We start from the raw sequence: 20505 nt of genomic DNA on the forward strand, positions 1-20505 counted from the left end.
CTACACTGGGCAAATAATGAGTAATCTATTCATAAGTAATCTATACATACAAAAAGATAATCCCAAACATATGTCAGTGTTTCATGGGAAAATGCAAATTTTGATTATTTGGGTATGAAAGCATAGCATCTTTAGGGTTTTTTATTTTCATGGTTCTAAAAGAAAAACAATGAAAAACCATGCCAAATACCCAAATTTCTTGGACTGCATCTCCCAACTTCATTAAAACAAAAATTTCACTGGAAATTCATTCAAGCTTTATAAATATTAAAATAAAGCCATTTCAAAAGGGAAGGAAAGAGGGGGAAATTGAGGAAAGGAAAATTTTTCAAAATGTGGACAAGTTCTTTTGTTTCTAAAGTTGTCTTTGAGTTGTCTAAAAAGAACTCTGGGAAAGTTTTTCTTTACAATTCTGTAGCATTAACACACAGTGGCAGTTCGACTTTCATGATAAAAATGAGTTGCTACTACCAATTTTAAGGTATTCTTTTTTTTCCAGTCACGCACACCACTAGTCCAACAGAATTTCTACAATGATGGAAATATTCTCTAGCTACATGACCAATATAGTGGCCACTAGCCACATGTGGCCATTAAGCACTTAAAATGTAGTATTGTGACTATGGAATAGAATTTTCAGTATTATTTCGTTACATCAATAATTTAAACATTAGTACCACACATAACTAGTAGCTATCATGTTAGTGCAAAATTTATATCATTACACTCACTACCAATTTTTCACTTAAAATCAGCTCTTTTAGATATAAAACATAAAAGAACTACTTAACTGCATGAATGATAAAATTTTTAGATTTTTCTTTGAAATGATGAAATATTTGTTTGACATTTATAGAGGCTAAAATTATCACCTTAAAAAATATAAATAAATAAATGTTAAGTATCTGCAAAACCGCCAGTGTTTCATTGCCAAAAATGTAAAACAAACTTCAAGACATATTTTTTACTTAGCAAAAACTCTTACAGAAAATACACTCAAAATTTAAGACTGTACATCTGATACATTTACAAAACTGAAACATGTACAGTTGGTCCTCTGTGTGTGTGGGTTCCACATCCTCTGATTCAACTAACCACAGATCAAAAATATTCAGGGGAAAAAAATTCCAGAAAGTTCCAAAAAGCAAAACTTGAATTTGCTACACCAGCAACTATTACATAACATTTACATTGTATTCACAACTACTGATATAGCATTTACATTGTATTAGGTATTAATAAGCAATCTAGAGGTGATTTTAAAGTCTATAGGAGGATATGCATAGGTTATATGCAAATACCAAGCCATTTTACGTAAGGGACTTGAGCATCCTCTGATTTTGGTATCAGAGGAGGTACTGGAACCAATACACCACAGATACCAGGGGATGACTGTACCTGAATATTTTTCAAAAGAAAACAAACATTAAAAATTATTTAAGGGCTTCCCTGGTGGCGCAGTGGTTGGGGGTCCGCCTGCCGATGTGAGGGACGCGGGTTTGTGCCTCAGTCCGGGAGGGTCCCACATGTCGCGGGGCGGCTGGGCCCGTGGGCCACGGCTGCCGAGCCTGCGCGTCTGGAGTCTGTGCACCACAACGGGAGAGGCCATGGCGGTGAGAGGCCCGTGTACCACACACACACAAAAAAAATTACTTAAATTCTTTGTAAAGTATTGGGACTTCCCTGGTGGTCCAGTGGTTAAGAATTCACCTTCCAATGCAGAGGACGTGGGTTCGATCCCTGGTCGGGGAACTAAGATCCCACATACCACAGGGCAACTAAGCCCACACGCCGCAACTACTGAGCCCACGCACTCTAGAGCCCTCACGCCACAACTAGAGAGAAGCCCACACACCGCAACTAGAGAAGCCTGCACACCACAACGAAAAGATCCCGCATGCCACAATGAAGATCCCGGGTGCCACAACTAAGACCCAACACAGCCAAATAAATAAATATTTTTTAAAAAAAATTTTGTGAAGTATTAATATTAAAAATATTTGTTTAAAAAGGAAAGCTATATAGATTTCATAAACAAGGGTTGAAGATTAGATCATCATATGCCCCCACCTACTTTCTGTTTTTTATTTTTAAAAAACCTATTTAATATGCATTCAGTAAGTATGATTTTATAAATGGAATTTTCAAAGCAATAAAAAGACACAAAAAAAGAATACTAAACACTTTTTCCATAAGGCCAGATGAACCATTTAAAAATATACCTACCCTTTATAATTCTATATGCTTATAACATAATTGTTTGTTTTAGGAGGGAACAGTGTTCCAAGCTCAATGTATGATATTTTAAGCACCTTACATAAATTTTATCTATTTATCTATCTATCTAGAGAGGGAGAGGGAGAGACAGAGACTGATTTGATGGGGCTAACATTTAAAAATTGGTATCTCAGTGCACAGGTACCTCATTTTTAGTATAGTGAATGCTTGAAAATGAATTTAAACTTGTGGAAACATATACAAAGTAATGGCTTCTGAATCTTCTGCTTGTACACAGAATCCCTCAAGTGGACAAGGATATGGTCTAGTGTTAGATAAAGATCTGTATCCCTGCCCCCTCCTTCTAAACCCTCCCTCCTAATTCCCCAGGCAAAAACTACAAATCACGAAGAGTGGGTTAAATCATGTTCCCCATATTTCTTTAAGAAAGTATAGAATGATGCATGTTGTAGAAGTATTTCCATCAAAACAGTTAGACTCACAGTAAAACTCAGAGGTAAACTTCAAAGAGGTAACTAGGAAAACTCACCTAACATGGAACACCTCATTGCTCCACAGTGGCTAAATGTGGTTAAATTTTAACTACATGGTGCTAGGCTACAAACAGGTCATCAAGAAATACCTGCAGAATTAAAAAAGCAAGACTGACTGGACTACAAATTAGAAGACCGGCTTTTTGCTCTAACTGGCCATAAAAATGACTTTAGACCCATCTATTAACCTCTTCTAAGCTTACTTACCTCAAAAAAGAAAAACTGCCTAATCATCTATAAAGTTCCATATAGCTTTGAAATTCTATGATTCAACAGAATAAATTATAGGCCAGACATTCATTTTCCAAGTTATTTCAAATAGTCTGTTAAGTATTTGACAAGGAGCTACTGTCAACCAACCAGTAACAATGAGGAAAAGTTACTTAAATCTGAAAATTCAGTAGGAAAAACAGCTTTGATTTATAACAAAACTCACACTTTTCAGGCACAGGTATATTACTGAGATGGGGTACATTTGTAATGAATGTTTTGCAGGACTATAAGCATTAAAACATAAACAGAGCATCAGAATGCTTTACCATTTGACATAAGTCCACATTCAATTTACGAAATAACTAAGATGTTTTTATACAGAGCTAACTCAAAAACAGAGCATTCACAGTGATTATGGAGGCCCTACACCCTAGCAGCAGTGGAAGCTGCAGGGGTCCGACAGATTAGGGAAAAACAAAAAGCCCTTGTGCTGGAATTCAAAATGAACCAATCAAACAGAAACAAAACCATTCCCTCTCCCTACTTCTTCTGGCACACTTGATTGCATGGTGCTTTTTTTTTTTTTTTTTTTTTTTTAACATCTCTTTTACTTATTGTTTTTCCCTTCAGGATGTTCTGATGTTCATTTGATCCAGATCCTACTCTTACCAAATTCAAAGTGGGTAGAGCGTGTAGCTGTGTGACTTCTCGGTCATCAACCCCTTTCACCCTCAACCCAGCCACCAGTTGCAAGAAGCATAAACGCAGGGATCACCATCACTGTAAATCAAAGCGTTTAGACTCACTGATTAACAAATTTGAGAGCTGGATAAGATTTTAGTGGCACTAAATTCCATCAATCTTATTTTGATTTTTAATTATAAAAATCATATACTGAAAAGAATATAAACCAAACTTTGTAGTAGAACCTTTCCCTTTTACAATAAACATTTAAGTGTAAGGCTCTGTTTATTCCAGCTCCCACCCCCCTTCTTGTGCCCTCCTCTCTTCCACAGCTATAATCACTATTGTTTGATGTATTCTTTTTTTATGCCTTAGTTTATTTGTCGATAAAGTAGGAATAATAGTGCCTACCTCATAGGACTGTCTTGCAGATTAATTAGATTAATACATATAAATCACTTAAAATAGTGCTTGGCACTCAGTAAAGACTCAAACGATGGTAGCTGCTACCAGATTTTAACCCACCCCATATTGATGAACACTTAGGTTTTCACAATTTTTCATCATATACAATGTTGTGATGAGTATCCTTGTCCACTTAACTATTTTTTCTGTTGGGTAAATTCCTGCAAGTGAAAATGCTCATTCAAACATATGCACATGTAAAATTCTGCTAGATATGGTCTAACCACCCACCAAAAGTAATGAGTCAATTTCCACTCCTTCCAATAGTGGATGAGAGCATCTTCTCCCCATTGTCTTCAACATAGGGCACTGATAATCTTTGACACCAGGTACTAAATCTTTTCTAATTACTAGGTAAGGATGATCAATGTTCTATCACTTCTATTGAAAGTTAAACATTTTTTTGTTTTGACTATCTGTATTCTTTTATGATTTGCCTGTTTATATTTGATGGGGGGAGGTCAGGAAAATTTTCTCCTGGGTCAATAGGAAAGAAATAACATGCTCATCCCCCACCTCATCCCCCCACCTCAATTCAGGATTGTGATGGACATACCTCTTCTTCCCTTGAATCTCAGAAGGATATCATTTTTAAGTCCTCTCCTGTTACACAGATTAACTGCTTAATCAGCATCCATCTACTCTTACTGCTCTTAGCCATAAGCCAAACTCCCTTCTTTCACTAAAATTTAGATGCCTCTTTCTTATCCATTCATGTTTATAAATAAAATTGTCAACAGGTGAGATGAGAGCTCCATCAGTATTTGGGGAGGTCACTCTTCCACATCCCCAGGAAGGCCTGCTGCCTACTACACTCATTAAGAGAAGCTGGCAGATCCATTAAGTGACTTTGCTTCCAAGTTGCATTTTTTTCTTTTCCCCTCCAGGTCGCTTGTGGCCTTTTATTTTATAAATGAAGGAACTGAGATCCAAAGAGGTTAAGCACATAGGATCTTGGTCTATTACTTCCTAGTACTAAGTTGTGCTACCAAACAATGAAACACCCTCTTGCTGGGACTGCAGAACTCAAATGCTTCCACTGCTAATTCCTGCTTCCATGTTTAATTCCTTCTCTAACTCTTACAAAGACCCCAGCTACTTGCAGGGAGGGGGAGTGGGGATTAGGGTGCAAGGGGACAAGGTAGGCCCTACCTCAGCCCCCTCCAGCCTGCACACTCATATCCTGTCATCATCTGAAACTTCTCCATGACTGATGTCTCTCTCCACAACTACAATATCCCATCCTCCCAGATGGCTTACTCAGTCATGCCCAGTATAATAAGTCTTCAACATCAATGGATCCTTTGGACCCTCTCTATTTTCCCTATTCACTCATTCCTTTCTTTCTTTGCCTCCAATCCACCTCAGACTCCATATCCCACCATTCTCATCACTCTTGCCAAAATCCTAAATCTCCTTAGTCCCTCTATACCTAGCAAAAACCTAAGCCTGCATAAATGCGACATCCCAACTTCTTCATACCTCAGACATCTAAGAACTGCAGGAGAAAACTCCCTAAACAAGCAGATGGTTCCAGCATAAGCCTAGCCATCAACTGCTTGCTGAATAATGCCCATGATTCTACTACCTTTCTCTAACCAAACTGCTGTGACTCTTTGCAACAATAATTTCAAACCTGCACTCTCCACAAATCTTCACTCCCTAAGCAGCTGGCCTTGCCTGGTAGTCACCAGACAAGAACTCTCTCCCCCACAATCTGAATCTTCGTTTGCACCTATCCTTCCTTTCTCTTGTTAAAAGCGGAAGAGATACTATTTCTAAAGTCCTTCCCTCCAATTGTGCTCTGGAGCCCATCCTTTCCTACCTTCTTAGGAATCTTGAACTTTTAATTGTTCCTATTTCTGAATCTTCAACTCCTCTCTAATGGAGATTTCCCATCAGCATTTACACAGGCTCAACTCTTTCCTCTTAGAAAAGAGAAGAGGGGTGAAGAGGAAAGAAAAAAGGAGAAAGAAGAAAAAATTCTCCTTTTTTGTCAAGACCCCTCCAGCTATGACCGCTTTTCCATATCAAAACCAAACCTGAAGACCCATCTACCTTGTTATCTATTTTTTCATCTCCTTCTCACCAATTAACCCCTCAATCTTGCATTGTACTCTCCAGAGCTTCTAACATAGTCACCATCATAGTCACCATCACTTTGTCACTAAAGTCTTTGGACAAATATTGATTCTAATCTTCTGACACTGAATCTCAGTTCATATTTTTTTCTTCAGCTTGGGATGTCAAGAAACAAAAATACCATGAGTAAGAATTTGTTCCATGATGTATCTATGTCAGTGCCTTGTAGAGTACTGGATAAACAGAAAGTACTCAATAAATAATGTTGAATGAATGAATGATAGTTTTCCTCCCAGGCTCCTAACAAAGTCATCCTTCAGGGTCAATGCAAATAGCACCTTCCTTAAAAAATCTTTTACAATCCTGCTACATAGAATTAGATTATGTGTCCTACAAATGTTAGACAGTATCCAGGCACTGGGGATACAGAATTTAAGACAGAGTCCCTGCCCTCAAAGACTCTCAGTCTGGAACTGTTATTACCTGTACTATAGACTTATGCTCTTCTACTTTATATTCATTTATTTATTCATTCAACGACTACGTGGATGCCTATCAAATACAGAACCTGTATCTCCTATTCTCTTATTAACTTCAAACTACCACAAAGATCAGAGACTTAATAATTCTTGAACTGCATTTAAAATAATTATAGAAAAACTCTTTAAATCATTTTCTAAGATAAATGTTAGGAACCAAAATCATAATGTTTCCTAACTACTTCTTATTCACCTATTAATTATATAACTGGATTCCTATATAAATTGACTTACTATATTTTAAACAGTTTTAAGACTTTTCAGTTATACAAATAAGTGGTAATACTGTATAATGAAATACTGCTAAAAAGTACTTTAAAATATAAAATGTTCCTACCCTTTGACCCAGCAATCCTACTTTTGAGACCTGATCCTAAATACAAGGATATATATATATTTCTTGGCCTAGAATTTAGTGGAATGAGAGTGAAGTGAAGAGAGAAATCTGCAGAGAAATATGTAGAGTATGATTCCCTTTTGTTGTTTAAAAAGGGAAAAAAATACAGAGTACATAATTACATAAACACGAAGGACACAACGAAACTATTAACACTGGTTATTCCAAACACAGAATTGGAGGAATAGAAAGAGAAACTACTACTTTCCATATATTTCTTATGTTAGTTGCTATTAAGGGCACATATTTTTATATGTAAAATATGAACAGTTTATTCTTTTATATAAAAAAGGCTTTTCCCTGTGCTTTATTTTTAGTATGGGCATTCCCCAAGTTCTAAGCATCTGATATACAGTCATCCTACAAATATAAACCATAGTGCAATACTGAGCAGCCTGAAGGGAAAAAGGAAGGACAGAAGTCGGGCATTAGTGACTCCTCACCAAGAGGCTTCATACGAAGAGGGGAGAAGGGGAATGCTGAGGAGAAGACATTTAAACACAATAAAACAATGTTAATAAGAAATAATAAAACAATGTGAAAATAGAAATGATTGGCAGGTTCCCAACCTTCTCTAAAAAAGAAAAAAAAAAAAAAAAAAGGCCAATTAACTCATAATGTGTTTGAGATAGTATATGCTTCCAATAATGTGTTCTTTTCCTTTGGACAGTATTGCAGTTTAAGTCAAATTTTACATACTAAATCTCTATTATTTCTATAGAAAATATACTTTATCAATAACACCAGCAAACATTCTAAAAGCCTGCAGTCACTACTTTGGAGCACTCAAGGGCAAGTACTGTTTCATCAGCTTTGAAAACCTATGCAGTATGCCATTCTTAGACTATGCTGTATATAAGTAAGCTGTCCTATACTCAGTATAGTCACGGAATGGTATGGTTGCTACCATTCCCACCATCCCGATATCTATATGGCACTTTACAGTTTAAAAAGCTCTTTGATACAAAGGAATCAAATGTTCCAGCTGAGAGAAAGCATTAAAATAAAATATATACACCTACCATTATAAACATATGCAACAATTTAATCTTCAGTGACTAAAAAGGTGGCAAAGCATGAACTTGAAATGTATGCTTGGGAGCCATTATATCAGTTAAAATTGTATAGTAGATACTTAAATATTTTCATAAATAGAAAACTGCAGCCAAGAAACGGCCACAAAACCAAAAGTGTATTGTAACATTTATAAGCGAAGGTCAATTTCTTCTACCCATGGACTATAACTGATGGTTGAGAAGTAATCTACTCACAACCTTTTCTTTGTATATAAACGACAAACATGAGAAAATGTGGGCTGTAATCCTTGACAAATTATTTCTTACACCACTTCTCCAAAGGGCAGAAAAACACTAGGTAAATACGGTTTCACTTCATGCAATGATGATCTCGCAAAAAGGATTAATATAACTATATACAGATTATTAAAGTTTGAAAAGTGAAAAATCTAATTTAAAAAAATCTAATTAGGCATACAAAATAATATATACACAAATATGTCAAACACTAAAAATGAAAGATACACGTGCACTTGCTTTCAGACACAACAAAGATAAACAAATTTTATAATGGTTTCTACACATTGTAGGTATTTTGCACAGATTAACTAAAACTTTTCCAGAAAAACACTCCATATATATGAAACCAGTAAGGCATATTTTCAGATACTCAGATACTTTCAGAGAAGGGAATGAAAAATGGGTCTGTTCACAAAGAAACAACAAGAATTCATACATCATCTAAAGCGAAAAAGAACTAGAATTCAAAGTTTAAGATTTAAATGAGGTTCAGTGATAATCAGAAAAGGCCACATAAAGCAAAATCCATTTAAAACAGAGACCAAATATCATGATAAACACTGGGAATAAAAGGTTTGACAGGCACACTCTCTTGAAAAATATTTTAGTTTTTTAAATCTCATATGTAATAAAATTTAGGTTATAATGATAACTATGTGCTTATTCTTAGAACATAAAAAGAGTGAATCAAATGTTCGCTTTTGTGGCAAAATTTTTTCCAACAAATTGGATGACAGCCCAATTCAAAGTCATCTGATTTTCACAGTGCAATCATAAAGAAGGTTTTTTGGTTTTGAGGTTTTTTCAAAACACTCAAAGGCTACATCAAGCCTCCTAATGCCTGTCTTAATATTTTAATCTTCAAATCATTCCCTTTTTAAATACGTCTAAATCAAAGTCATCCTTGTTGGTCTTTCTCTTCTTTACTTTTTAACTGGTCTCCATAAGTCATCTAAGAATCTTAACACACAAAGAAAGCACAGGCCCAGAGAGATGCACAGGCTAAGTGAAGAGGGGTTTCTGAATAGGGACTAATTTTTAAAAAAATTTTATTGGAGTATAGTTGATTTACAATGTTGTGTTAGTTTCAGGTGTATAGCAAAGTGATTCAGTTGTACATATATTGATACATGTATTCATTCTTCTTCAGATTCTTTTCATAGATAGCTTATCACAGAATATTGAGTAGAATTCCCTGTGCTATACAGTAGGTCCTTGCTGGTTATCTATCTTATATGTAGTAGTGTGTGGGACTAATTTTATAAGTGGTATATTAGTGAATATTTTGCTTTCCTACACGACTCTTGAAACTTCATAACTGCAAGAACTTGGATAGTGAATTCTCATGTAATGAGAACCTCCTGTATTATTACCTGTTTATACAAGAGGGGATATAAATCTTGGTCTGAATATCTTAAGATATATAAAATATATCTTGGTCAGGACCACATTATAAATGACTTTTTTTTTAATGCAACATAATACTGTACCAAGGTTGTAAGGGAGTTCCTTTTCATGTAGAGTCTCTCCAAGTACTGTAGTCCCTCATCTTTTAGTAACTCCAATGGGAAATGCTGCAGATTCCTATAATTTAAGAACAAATTCTTGTGCTTTTCCAGCCTTGCCACAGAGATCGTCTTACAAAGTTCGGATGCCATGATTGAACATATCCCATCAGGCACACTGCAGCACTACATCGTGTCAAAATTGGTCCATTTCTAAAGAGAACGAAAAAATGGAAAATTATGATACTGCTAACAAACGTTGCCAAATAAACCAGTTGGCATATATAGCTATTTGCAGACATTAAAAAGAGAGTTATACATCAATTCCTATATTTTTCTTTTATAACAACTAAATTTTCACACATATTTAGAAGATTAAAATGAATAACTATTTAATAAAAATACTCTCACTATTTAAGCAATATTTACTACTTAGTGGAAATAGTCCTATTTGAAAAAAATAGTTCTTGAACTTGAGATAGGAATCCCCATCTAAGAGAACAGAGACCAGTTTCATAACATGCGACCAAAGAAAGAGCTTAAAAAATTAGAGCAAACCGATTTCCTTCTTGAACTACCTCGTTTTGTCTTTAGCTTAAAACATTTTAAAAATATTTAAATGTATATAATATAAAATATAACTAGATCACTTATAGCTTCATTTTTTTCACTTCTTACTACCTACATATTGTCCTATATTCTAATATTTTCTTTGTTTTATCTCTTTATTCTCTTTTCTTTCTTTCTTCTTAGCTTTGCAGATGATCAGAAGTAGCAAAGAAACAGGCCTGGGAACATAGAGTTTTACTTAATTATTTGAATGAAAGAAGAAATACTGCACTAGGAAATAAGAATCCTGTACTTTTCTATTACAATCTTTCTGGGCCTTAGTTGCCTAACATAAAATGGAGACAGCAATTTATTGGTAAGGGCCAGAACCCAGAACAGATTAAATTCCTTTCTAGCTCCAAATTGACAAGGATAGGAAGAGAAATAACATTTCCTATCTTATCAAGTAGGCACAGGGCAGAAACAAACTTCACATCACTTACCACAAGAAGAAAGAAACTCAGAGATTCAGTAATTTGTCCAAGGTCAAATAGCTCATAAGGGAACAAGGACTTTTTTTTCTTGGGCTGGGGAAGGGTGTCCAGTGATTCAAAGCCTGAAGTCTTTATACACAGACTGACAGGATTCCACAGGATACTAAGAAAATGCTAAAACACTAAAAACAAGTTGAGCTTTTTTTTTTTTTTTTTTTTTTTTTGCGGTATGCGGGCCTCTCACTGCTGCGGTCTCTCCCGTTGCGGAGCACAGGCTCCGGATGCGCAGGCCCAGCGGCCATGGCTCATGGGCCCAGCCGCTCCGCGGCTTGTGGGATCCTCCCGGACCAGGGCACGAACCCGCGTCCCCCGCATCGGCAGGCGGACTCTCAACCACTGCTCCACCAGGGAAGCCCCAACAAGTTGAGCTTTGTTCAAAGATTCTACTCTGGTTTTCCTGGGCTCCCTTTCTCAAACTCTCCAAAGAGAAGTACCTTTCAAAGAAAATGTTTTTTCTCAAGAAAAACTATTTTCACTGGGAATTAATACCAACTTAGTACAAAATGCAGTAACATTAGCTTTCAATAAGCAGAGTTTTCTAACTTTTTGGTTATTTTCTATTATTTCCAAACTCTTAATTCCCAACTAAGAAAGTATTTGCTATTTTATATAAAAGGTCAGAGAATATGGAGTATTCAATTATATCCCCAATGCAACATGAGAGTCCAGTACCTTCCCATATTTATACTAGCTACTCACTTACCTATTTTTATGAGACATACTACTTGACTTTGAACAAGATACTCAATCTTTCCACATCTTAGTTCTCTCCCTGTAAAACAAGGGGAACTAGGCTAGAAATAACATCGTTGATTGTATTTAGAAAGGGAAGCTTTCTGGATAATTATTCACTGAAATAGTAAACTAGAAGCCATTTAGATGTCTCACAAGCATCTCAAACTTAACACATTCAAAAAGAGTTTTTGATATTCATCACCAATCCAAATCTTCCCCAGTCTTTCCAACCACCAGGAAAGCCAGAAGTCATGAATGATTGCTCCACCACCTCCAATCTCCTCCAATCTATCACAAGGCATATGGTTTCCATCTCCAACATACACCTCAAAACTATGCACATCTCTCCATCTGCCCAGATGGAAAGTCACCGTCATCTCCTGCCTTGCCATATGTATTACTGGTCTCCCTGTGTCCACTCGAGTCACTTTGCAATACATTAATCACTTAGCTGGGAGCCTTTAAAAAAGTAAATCCAACTATGTCTCCCTCTCTTTCTCAGGTAAACTTGCTCCCTAGTCACATGCATTCTAAATAAACCCTTCAAAAGTTTATTAAGAAAAATCAAATTTACAAGTATTGAGGGCTCTTCACAACCTGGCCCCACCCACTTTCCTGCCTGGCAACACCCTCCCTGGCTTCTCACCAAACTCCTGGGCTTTTCTAGTGCTTGAAAGTGCTAAACTCTTCACACCACTTCCTGCTCTCCTTCAGCCTTTGAAAGCACTGTCCCAATGCCCTTTAGGTTTCAATGTAAAAATCACTTCCCCATCCCAAGCTAAAGTCTTCTCTCTTACTTTCTTTGCAGGACTCTTCACAATTTGTAATCTATATATTTATTGGTGTATCTATCTATCGTCAATCTAGCCAAGAGACTGTACCGTAAGCTCCTGAAGGCAGAGACCTTGCTGTTTTTACATTTGTACACCTGCCTCTAGCACAAAGCAGGCCCTGATGAACAGCTGACAGTAGGACATGTGAGTAATATTGCAAGGTAGATTTTTTTTCAGCTATTGCAGATAGCTATATGCTGCAGATACTATATGCTGAGTGCATGCCATGTGCAATAAAGATCTCTCAATCCTTGAAACTCTGAACTGCAATAGACATTATTTAGCCTATTTTATAGATGAGGAAACTGAGTTTCTCAGAGGGTAACTTGCCAGAATACCAACCCAGGTGTTCAACTCCAAAGCCTGTGCACTGCTCTACAAGGCAGACTTCCATGAACTTCAGTGGGGCCTGTGCTTCTTCCTATTATTATTTAAATGGAAGGCAAAGCTTATACAAATCTAAGACTACAAAGCAAAACCCACACTCCCTGATGGGAAGATCTAATAAAAGAATACAGTGGAACCTGACGGCTTTCCTTCTAATCCTGCTGAATCCTGATGGGTGGGACTGGTTGCCCTTAAAACGTCATTACACTCTGTTAAAATGCGTCTTGCTAGGAAGGCAGTTTGGGAGATGAAATCTACAAAAATGAAATCTGAAAGCTTCCAATAATAAATAATGGTAATGGTTTTCCGTATGCATTCACTGGCAATGCACAGACTTTACCAGGATAATTTTCTTACACATATTCCCTTCACTACCTCTGATCTACGATTAAAAGCAAATGGTATACTTAATATTAGCTGTATACAACTGCACCATCATAACAGTTTTCTGACAGGTAAACACCAATCCACTCTATTATTATTTAAAGCAAACTAACCTTTCCATCTTAAGAAAATTCCACACATTTTAAAACAGGTGTGTTTTAAGGGAAAGGAGTCCCTTAGATTGACTTCCGTACTTAATTCAGTGGAATACCCACTCCAATTTCCTAATATCGTAGATTAATGAATTAAAACCCGCACATTAAACGCATTTGATAAAGGTTATTTTCTCAGTACTGAAAAGAAGGCTGGCAGAAGTCTTAGGCAAAACACATGCAGTTTTGCCCGAGTTAACGAAACACTCTGGTCGTTAGAGTTCGGAAGCAGTGAGCCCAGTGGCAGGGATTTCACAGATCCGGTATCGGCATTCTCCGACCACCGAGGGCGAGGAGGGCCCGGCAGCTGTGGCGACCCGAGGCCCGGACGGGCCCGCTCGGGCCGGGGTCCACTCGCTGCAGCCCGGACGCTTCTGCCAGACCCGGCCTCAGGGCCGGGGGTCGGGCCAGAGGGCCTTGCTATGTGAGCCACCCGAAACGGCGAAGTGCCACACTCACCTCGACCAGCGGAGCCAGCGCTCCTGGGAGCAGGGGCGCTGGACAGCAAGCCGGGACTGGGCGGGCGGGGCGGGGCGCCGCGCAGGGAGGGGACGGGGCGGGGCGCGGACGACTGGGGGCGGGACGGGGAGGAACCCTCACTTCAGAGGGTTGGGGGAAGAGAGAGAGGAGGAGAGGAAGACGGAACCTCGCGATAACGCTCCACCGTTCTCGCGGTTTTTACGATAGATCGCACGAGAGGCTTGTTTTCCAAGCGATGTGCCTATTGGCCAACAATGTGGCTTCTCAGCGATTTGGCCCTGCCCCTGGGTCGGTCTTTGCTTCCGGCTCTGGCTTCCGGGTTTGTTGTTTAGATCAGCTTTTTGTTCAGAATTTTGAGAGAGTAGTTTAGCCGGCTCCAGCTTCAGGGACGGTCAGTAACTGATCAGTTCTTTCATTCATGCATTCACTGATGCACTCGTTCTCTCATTCAATGCATACGTTGAGAAATTACAACAGTAATAACACCCAATCGCTTTACTGTATACCAGGCAGCGTTCTAAGATCTGTGCATAGGTTATCTCAACCCTCACAACAATCCTGTGACACAGGTACTATTACTATACCCGTTTGACGGATGAAAAACTTAGGTCAGGTAGGTTTACGTAATATGGCCAAGGTTAGTAATCAAGTAGTGAGCTTAAGCCCAGTATAAAAGAAGTCACTGCGCGCTGGCAGGTTCGTTCCAAGCGTGAGGCAGTAACCTAGTCTCTGCTCTTGAAATACCGTAGGTCTGCTGCGAGAAGCAATCGTTAAAACGACATTAACAACTTCGTAAGTTAAATATTCTGGCAGTTCCTAGCATGACTGAGTAGGCCATCAATAAATATTTCTTCAAGACGGAATTTCCTATGTCAGCAGAAAGAGTCATTAAAGGAAGAGACCTTTATGATGGTAAAAAAAAAAAAAAAAAGCATTGTTAGGGAACAGAAAAAAATATTTTTTAAAGTACCTTGCTTGTTAACATGACAACTTTTCTTCTGAAAGGAAGTTTTTTAAAAATTTCCTCTCATGAAACTACTGTTATTTATTGTTCTTTGGCAAGCTTGAATGTTGATTGTAATGTAGCAGTTCATTGTCAAGATATCCTGACTTTATAGATTTACGTTGGCTTATTTAATTACTGTTAGAGGTAAATAACCTAGAAAGCAGAGTTACATTAAATAAATATAAGACCTATCTCAAAACAAAGTATGAGTTATAATGAAATACTTACCACTTATCTATTTAGTAAACCTGGTCTTCAGAAGTTACTGAAGTATATGGATGGTATATGTCATGTACTTCTAAGACCTTTTATACAGGTTTCCAAATACTTAAGAATTTGTAGTACTTAGAACTTTTTTGCTAGACTTAAAAGGAGGAAATCTTCAGTTTCAGTTTATGTAAAAACAAAAATCTTTTGGTTATTAAAGATCAACCCAAATAATATATATTTGCTCCTAATATTGAAGAGTCACACATACAATAAAGGCTTAATTATAGATAGAATAATTTTTAAAAAGTAATATTAGTCTCTTAGTTTTCATTTCTTAAAAAATGAAATATTTAATGCATTAATTTGACATCTGATATTTGATCATGAAAAATGAATCATCTTAAAACAACTTCTGCCCTCTGAAACTGACACAAAAGTAGCCATGTGATTCTTCGTATTAGTATATTATCCTACGGCCACTCTTAAAAGTTCTCTAAATTTGTCAAGTGTCAGTTTCACATTTTGCCTCCCTCAAAACAAGGGGGAGGGACTTCCCTGGCGGTCCAGTGGTTAAGACTTCCCTTTCCAATGCAGGGGGTGTGGGTTCTATCCCTGGTGGGGGAGCTAAGATACCACAGGCCTCCTGGCCAAAAAAATCAAAGCATAAAGCAGAAGCAATATTATAGCAAATTCAACAAAGACTTTAAAAAAAGAAAAAAAGTCCACATCAAAAAGGTCTTTAAAAAGGGGGGGGAGTGGGAATCCTCTAATACAGACTAGTGATTGGACAATCTTTGGCAAACTTTAACATCATCAGGCAGCGATACCACTTTAAGAAAATTCCAAGGAAAGGACAACCCCATTTTAAAATTCCCACCTCTGGCTCCCAAGGATTGGGTTGCAAACATAGATAAAACACTCTTCTCCACTCCCTATTGGTGCATGCTCTATCATTCATTCTCCCTGGAATTTTGTGAGATACTTAGTTGCTTTACGGGAAAAGCCTGCTCCAATTTAGTCTGGAATTGCCCTACTTTAGACTTTTTCTGGTTATCAATCTGTACAAAGAATCACCAAACTGATACAGCGTGGACCAAACAGATAAATCAGGCTGCCGAGACAATTGAGTAATTCGATCGAAAAAGAAACGGACAACCTCTCAAGCACATCGGGTAATTGACAAAGGATTTTACGACACTGTGAGAGATGTAAAAGTTAAACTCTTCTGATTTTTTTTGCTAGTTTTAAAGGAGTGTCAAAGGAAAAGCAGGTAAAATGCTGGCATAATGTAAGAGTGGCAGGAAGAGAGTTTCAGAGGGTGTTTTTAGAAAGAACATTATTCGCAGATTAGCAATGGATTTTTGAATGGTAAAGGGGAAAAGGTAGTAAGATTAATAATAGATTATTTTATACTCCAAGAAGCTGTGGGTTTTTTGTTGCTTTAAAATGGATTTAGAGGAACACAGTAATATTGTAATTATCAGGGGAAATGAATATTTTTGTATGTATATTGTCTTACCTAGCATAATAGACAATCCAGCTGTTAAAAGATATAAGAGAAAATTATCATCATATTTGGACCCAAGTTTTGTGTATATTTGTAGTTTCGGAGATCCAGGGACAGATCTGCTAACAACAAAGGAAAACATAATATTGGTATATGAAACAAAATCAGTAGGTAATGTAATGAATGTAAGGATAAATTCTCAAAAATGAAATCCAGCATTTATACTTTCAAAAATGATATTTTCACTAAAACTAAAATATAAAAGTTCAGGAAATACTGATAAATGAGGATAATGTATATTAAAACATTTGAAATAGCAACATTTTTTAAAAATCCAGCCCAATAAAAAATTCCAAAATATAGCATCTTAAAGATTCTTCAAACATTAATTCAACTAGTAAATATAATACCTAGTAGAACATCTATATCTCTACAAGGCCTAACTCAGAGTAGGTATGCAATAAATGTTTCTTGAGGATCCTCTGTTAATCCATATATGGGGATATAAAGTAATAAAATACAGTCTCTCAAGAAGCTCATACTCTAGCTGGGAGAAGGAGACTCCAAAAGTTTAAATGAAGACTTCTGGATAGTTTTTGATGCATAGATGACTGCTGTAGACCCTAGGTGCTTCAGGTGCTCAGATCAGTGTGAGCAGAAATATTCAGGGAGAGTTTCACAGTAGGGTTAAGACACATTTTGAGCTTCAGCAATGAGGAAACTTTCAGTAGATAGAAAAGAAAAGAAACGGCATCCCCGGTAGTGGGTGAGTTGTTAGCAAATATGTGCAGCCTAAAGAATAGAGAATAATTAGCTTTGACGCAGCAAAAGCTTCATTTGGGGACCTTGGTATAATAAAAAAATTTTTTTAAAGCATGAGAAGTTACATGAAAAGTCAAAATTGGGCTTCCCTGGTGGCGCAGTGGTTGAGAATCCGCCTGCCGATGCAGGGGACACGGGTTCGTGCCCTGGTCTGGGAAGATCCCACATGCCGCGGAGCGGCTGGGCCTGTGAGCCATGGCCGCTGAGCCATGGCCGCTGAGCCTGCGCGTCCGAAGCCTGTGCTCCACAACGGGAGAGGCCACAACAGTGAGAGCCCCGCGTACCACAAAAAAAAAAAAAAAAAAAGAAAAGTCAAAATTGCCAGAATTAAGGAGTTTGGTCCTGCGTTTTAAAGGTAATATTTGAAAAAGATAAAACTGACATTGCAAGAACAGAGACCAGAAGCTAAGGGGCTAAATACTATAAATAATGTAGTGCAGATTGGTAACAGCCTCCTAAGACATTTTCTCCAAATACCTTCACATGGTTGAATATCATACATCTTGATGCATTTCTTTATATTCTTCTAAAGCATTGAGCTTATTTTTTGTTAAACACTACAAATATAAATTTTATTAGATGAGGTGTTAGTTGTGGTGTAATAAAACAGTAAAAGTAATTGTTTACATTGCATCAGTTCTTGCTCCTTTTCCCTCAGAATTTAATGGTTTCTTGGTTCTATTTAACTGAATTGAAGGAATTTCAACCAAAAAAAAAAAAGTTGTGACTGAAGAACACCATGGGAAGATGGGAGATATTTGTACTCAGACTGTAGGCTTTCACCTGATCTGTTTCTCTGAGACAAAACTCAGTTCCATACCTCAGTGAGCTGCTACCATGTATCAGATGATATCCTCAGTGTTGGGCAAAAAAAGGTGAATCAAGAACCATCTCCTCCCAAAAAAGCTTCAGGGATACCAAGCAGGGTATCTGTCTCCTGCTTCAAAATTTGCTTCAAAGAACCTGAAGGTCATCTATTTTAAATTCTTTTTTTTCTAATTGGAGTATAATTGCTTTACAATGGTGTGTTAGTTTCTGCTGTAAAACGAAGTGACTCAGCTATACTTCTACATACATCCTCTCCCTCTTGGGCCTTCCCCCCCCGCCCCCACACACACACCCTCCCACCCCACCCATCTAGGTCATCACAGAGCACCAAGCTGAGCTCCCTGTGCTACACCACAGGTTCCCACTAGCTATCTGTCTTACTATTCTAAATTCTTGATCAGTGGTTCTTAATCGGATAGATGGAGAAGGAGGTTATCTCTAGCTGTGGAAAAGAATCCTGAGACGAAGTCCCCTGATGACAAATGTGGCAGACTACAATGCTCACCAAATATTCCATTTACTCCCCTGGATATCTAGCCCTGTTTGGAGTTAGGGAGCAAATGAAATATTAGCAGAAGTGAGGTGGGTCACTTAAGGGCAATGGTAGTGAAAAGCCCATACACAGTTTTTCAATCTCTGTTAGTCTACCATGACTCCTGTTGATGTACAGTTAAACCTTGGTCAGCCTGGATCTCTGAAAGACTGTGGATTAGACATTCCCACTCCCCACCTCCATCTCCACCCCTACTAAATCAAGTGAGTCTGTAGCATGTAGGAGTTAGTATCTTACCTCATTATAGCCTAACTGATCCTGACTACCTAAGCTCTTATCAGCTTTTCCCCTGGGGATATCGGCATTTCATTTATTTCAGTTTTCTTAAGAAAAAAAATGCCCTAATCAACTGAGTTTCTATCAGGTAGATATTACATTTGGGGGAAAATCACACTATAAAGATGGTTTAATTGTTCATCCAGTAAACATTTATTGAGGCCTATTAGGTGTCACACAATAATACCATGTGACCCATCTATTCATAGAGCCAGAATGTTAATATTGATTTTCAAAATTTTTGGAGCCTCTGTCATATTGTCTTTGGGAATCAGTGCTGCCCTATCTTATGAAAGTCTTGTAGTTATAAGATGTATAAAAGTCAGAGTTATGTATAAAACTGCATGGTGGTTTCATAGCTTTTTTTTTTTTTGCGGTACATGGGCCTCTCACTGTTATGGCCTCTCCCGTCGCGGAGCACAGGCTCCGGACGCGCAGGCCCAGCGGCCATGGCTCACGGGCCCAGCCGCTCCGCGGCACGTGGGATCCTACCGGACTGGGGCACGAACCTGCGTCCCCTGCATCGGCAGGCGGACCCTCAACCACCGTGCCACCAGGGAAGCCCCATAGCTATTTTTTAACAGCTTTAGTAAGGTATAATTTACATACTATAAAATTCACACACTTTAAGGATATAACTCAATGATTTTTTTAGAAAATTTACAGAGTTGTGTAACTATCACCACATTCCAATTTTAGAAAATGTCCATCACTGTAAAAAGATACCTCATGCCCATTTGCAAGCACTTCTCATTCCTACCCCCAGCCCAGGCAATCAATAATAAAATTTCTGTCTCTATAGATTTGCCTTTTCTGGACATTTAATACATTCATGCAAATGGAATCATACAATATGTGGTATTTCGCATCTGGCTTCTTTCACTCAGCATAATGTTATTGAGGTTTATCCATGTTGTAGTATGTGTCAGTCCTTCATTCCTTTTGTTTTTTTATTGAAGGATAGTTGATTTAGAATGTTATACTAGTTTCAAGTATACAACATAGTGATTCAATATTTTTACAGATTATATACTCCATTTAAAGTTATTGCAAAATAATGGCTACATTTCTCTGTGCTATACAATATAATCTTTTTGCTTATTTGTTTGATACATAGTAGTTTGTATCTCTTAACCCCATACCCCTATCTCACTCCTCCCCTCCTCCCTTTCTCTACTGGTAACCATTAGTTTGTTCTCTATATCTCTGAGTCTGATTCCATTTTGTTATATTCATTCAATTCTTTTATTTTTTTTT

General features: G+C 37.7%; 2 protein-coding genes across 14 annotated transcripts in view; one reads left to right on the plus strand and one right to left on the minus strand.

Moving 5' to 3' along the window:
- Positions 1-14243, minus strand: part of LRRC28 (leucine rich repeat containing 28) — a 199445-nt gene extending 185202 nt beyond the window's left edge. For 2 of the 4 annotated variants that reach the window (XM_067029530.1, XM_067029528.1), the window contains exons 1-2: positions 14026-14189; positions 9958-10185 (exon numbers count right to left, since the gene is read on the minus strand). In XM_067029530.1, the coding sequence (XP_066885631.1) occupies positions 9958-10125 (168 nt within the window). In that variant the 5' untranslated portion in view covers positions 10126-10185; positions 14026-14189. Of the gene's footprint in view, positions 1-9957; positions 10186-11778; positions 11851-14025 lie in introns of those variants that run through there. The other 2 variants (XM_059058537.2, XM_067029527.1) reach the window with 2 other exon arrangements.
- A 1968-nt stretch (positions 14244-16211) lies between these two features.
- Positions 16212-20505, plus strand: part of TTC23 (tetratricopeptide repeat domain 23) — a 125247-nt gene continuing 120953 nt past the window's right edge. For 6 of the 10 annotated variants that reach the window (XM_067029535.1, XM_067029537.1, XM_067029536.1 and 3 more), the window contains exon 1: positions 16222-16434. The gene's annotated coding sequence lies outside the window, so the exon portion shown is untranslated. Of the gene's footprint in view, positions 16533-20505 lie in introns of all 10 variants that reach the window. The other 4 variants (XM_067029540.1, XM_067029542.1, XM_059058534.2 and 1 more) reach the window with 3 other exon arrangements.

The sequence above is a fragment of the Kogia breviceps genome, chromosome 3 (genome assembly GCF_026419965.1).
Source record: "Kogia breviceps isolate mKogBre1 chromosome 3, mKogBre1 haplotype 1, whole genome shotgun sequence".
Lineage (NCBI taxonomy): Eukaryota > Metazoa > Chordata > Mammalia > Artiodactyla > Physeteridae > Kogia > Kogia breviceps.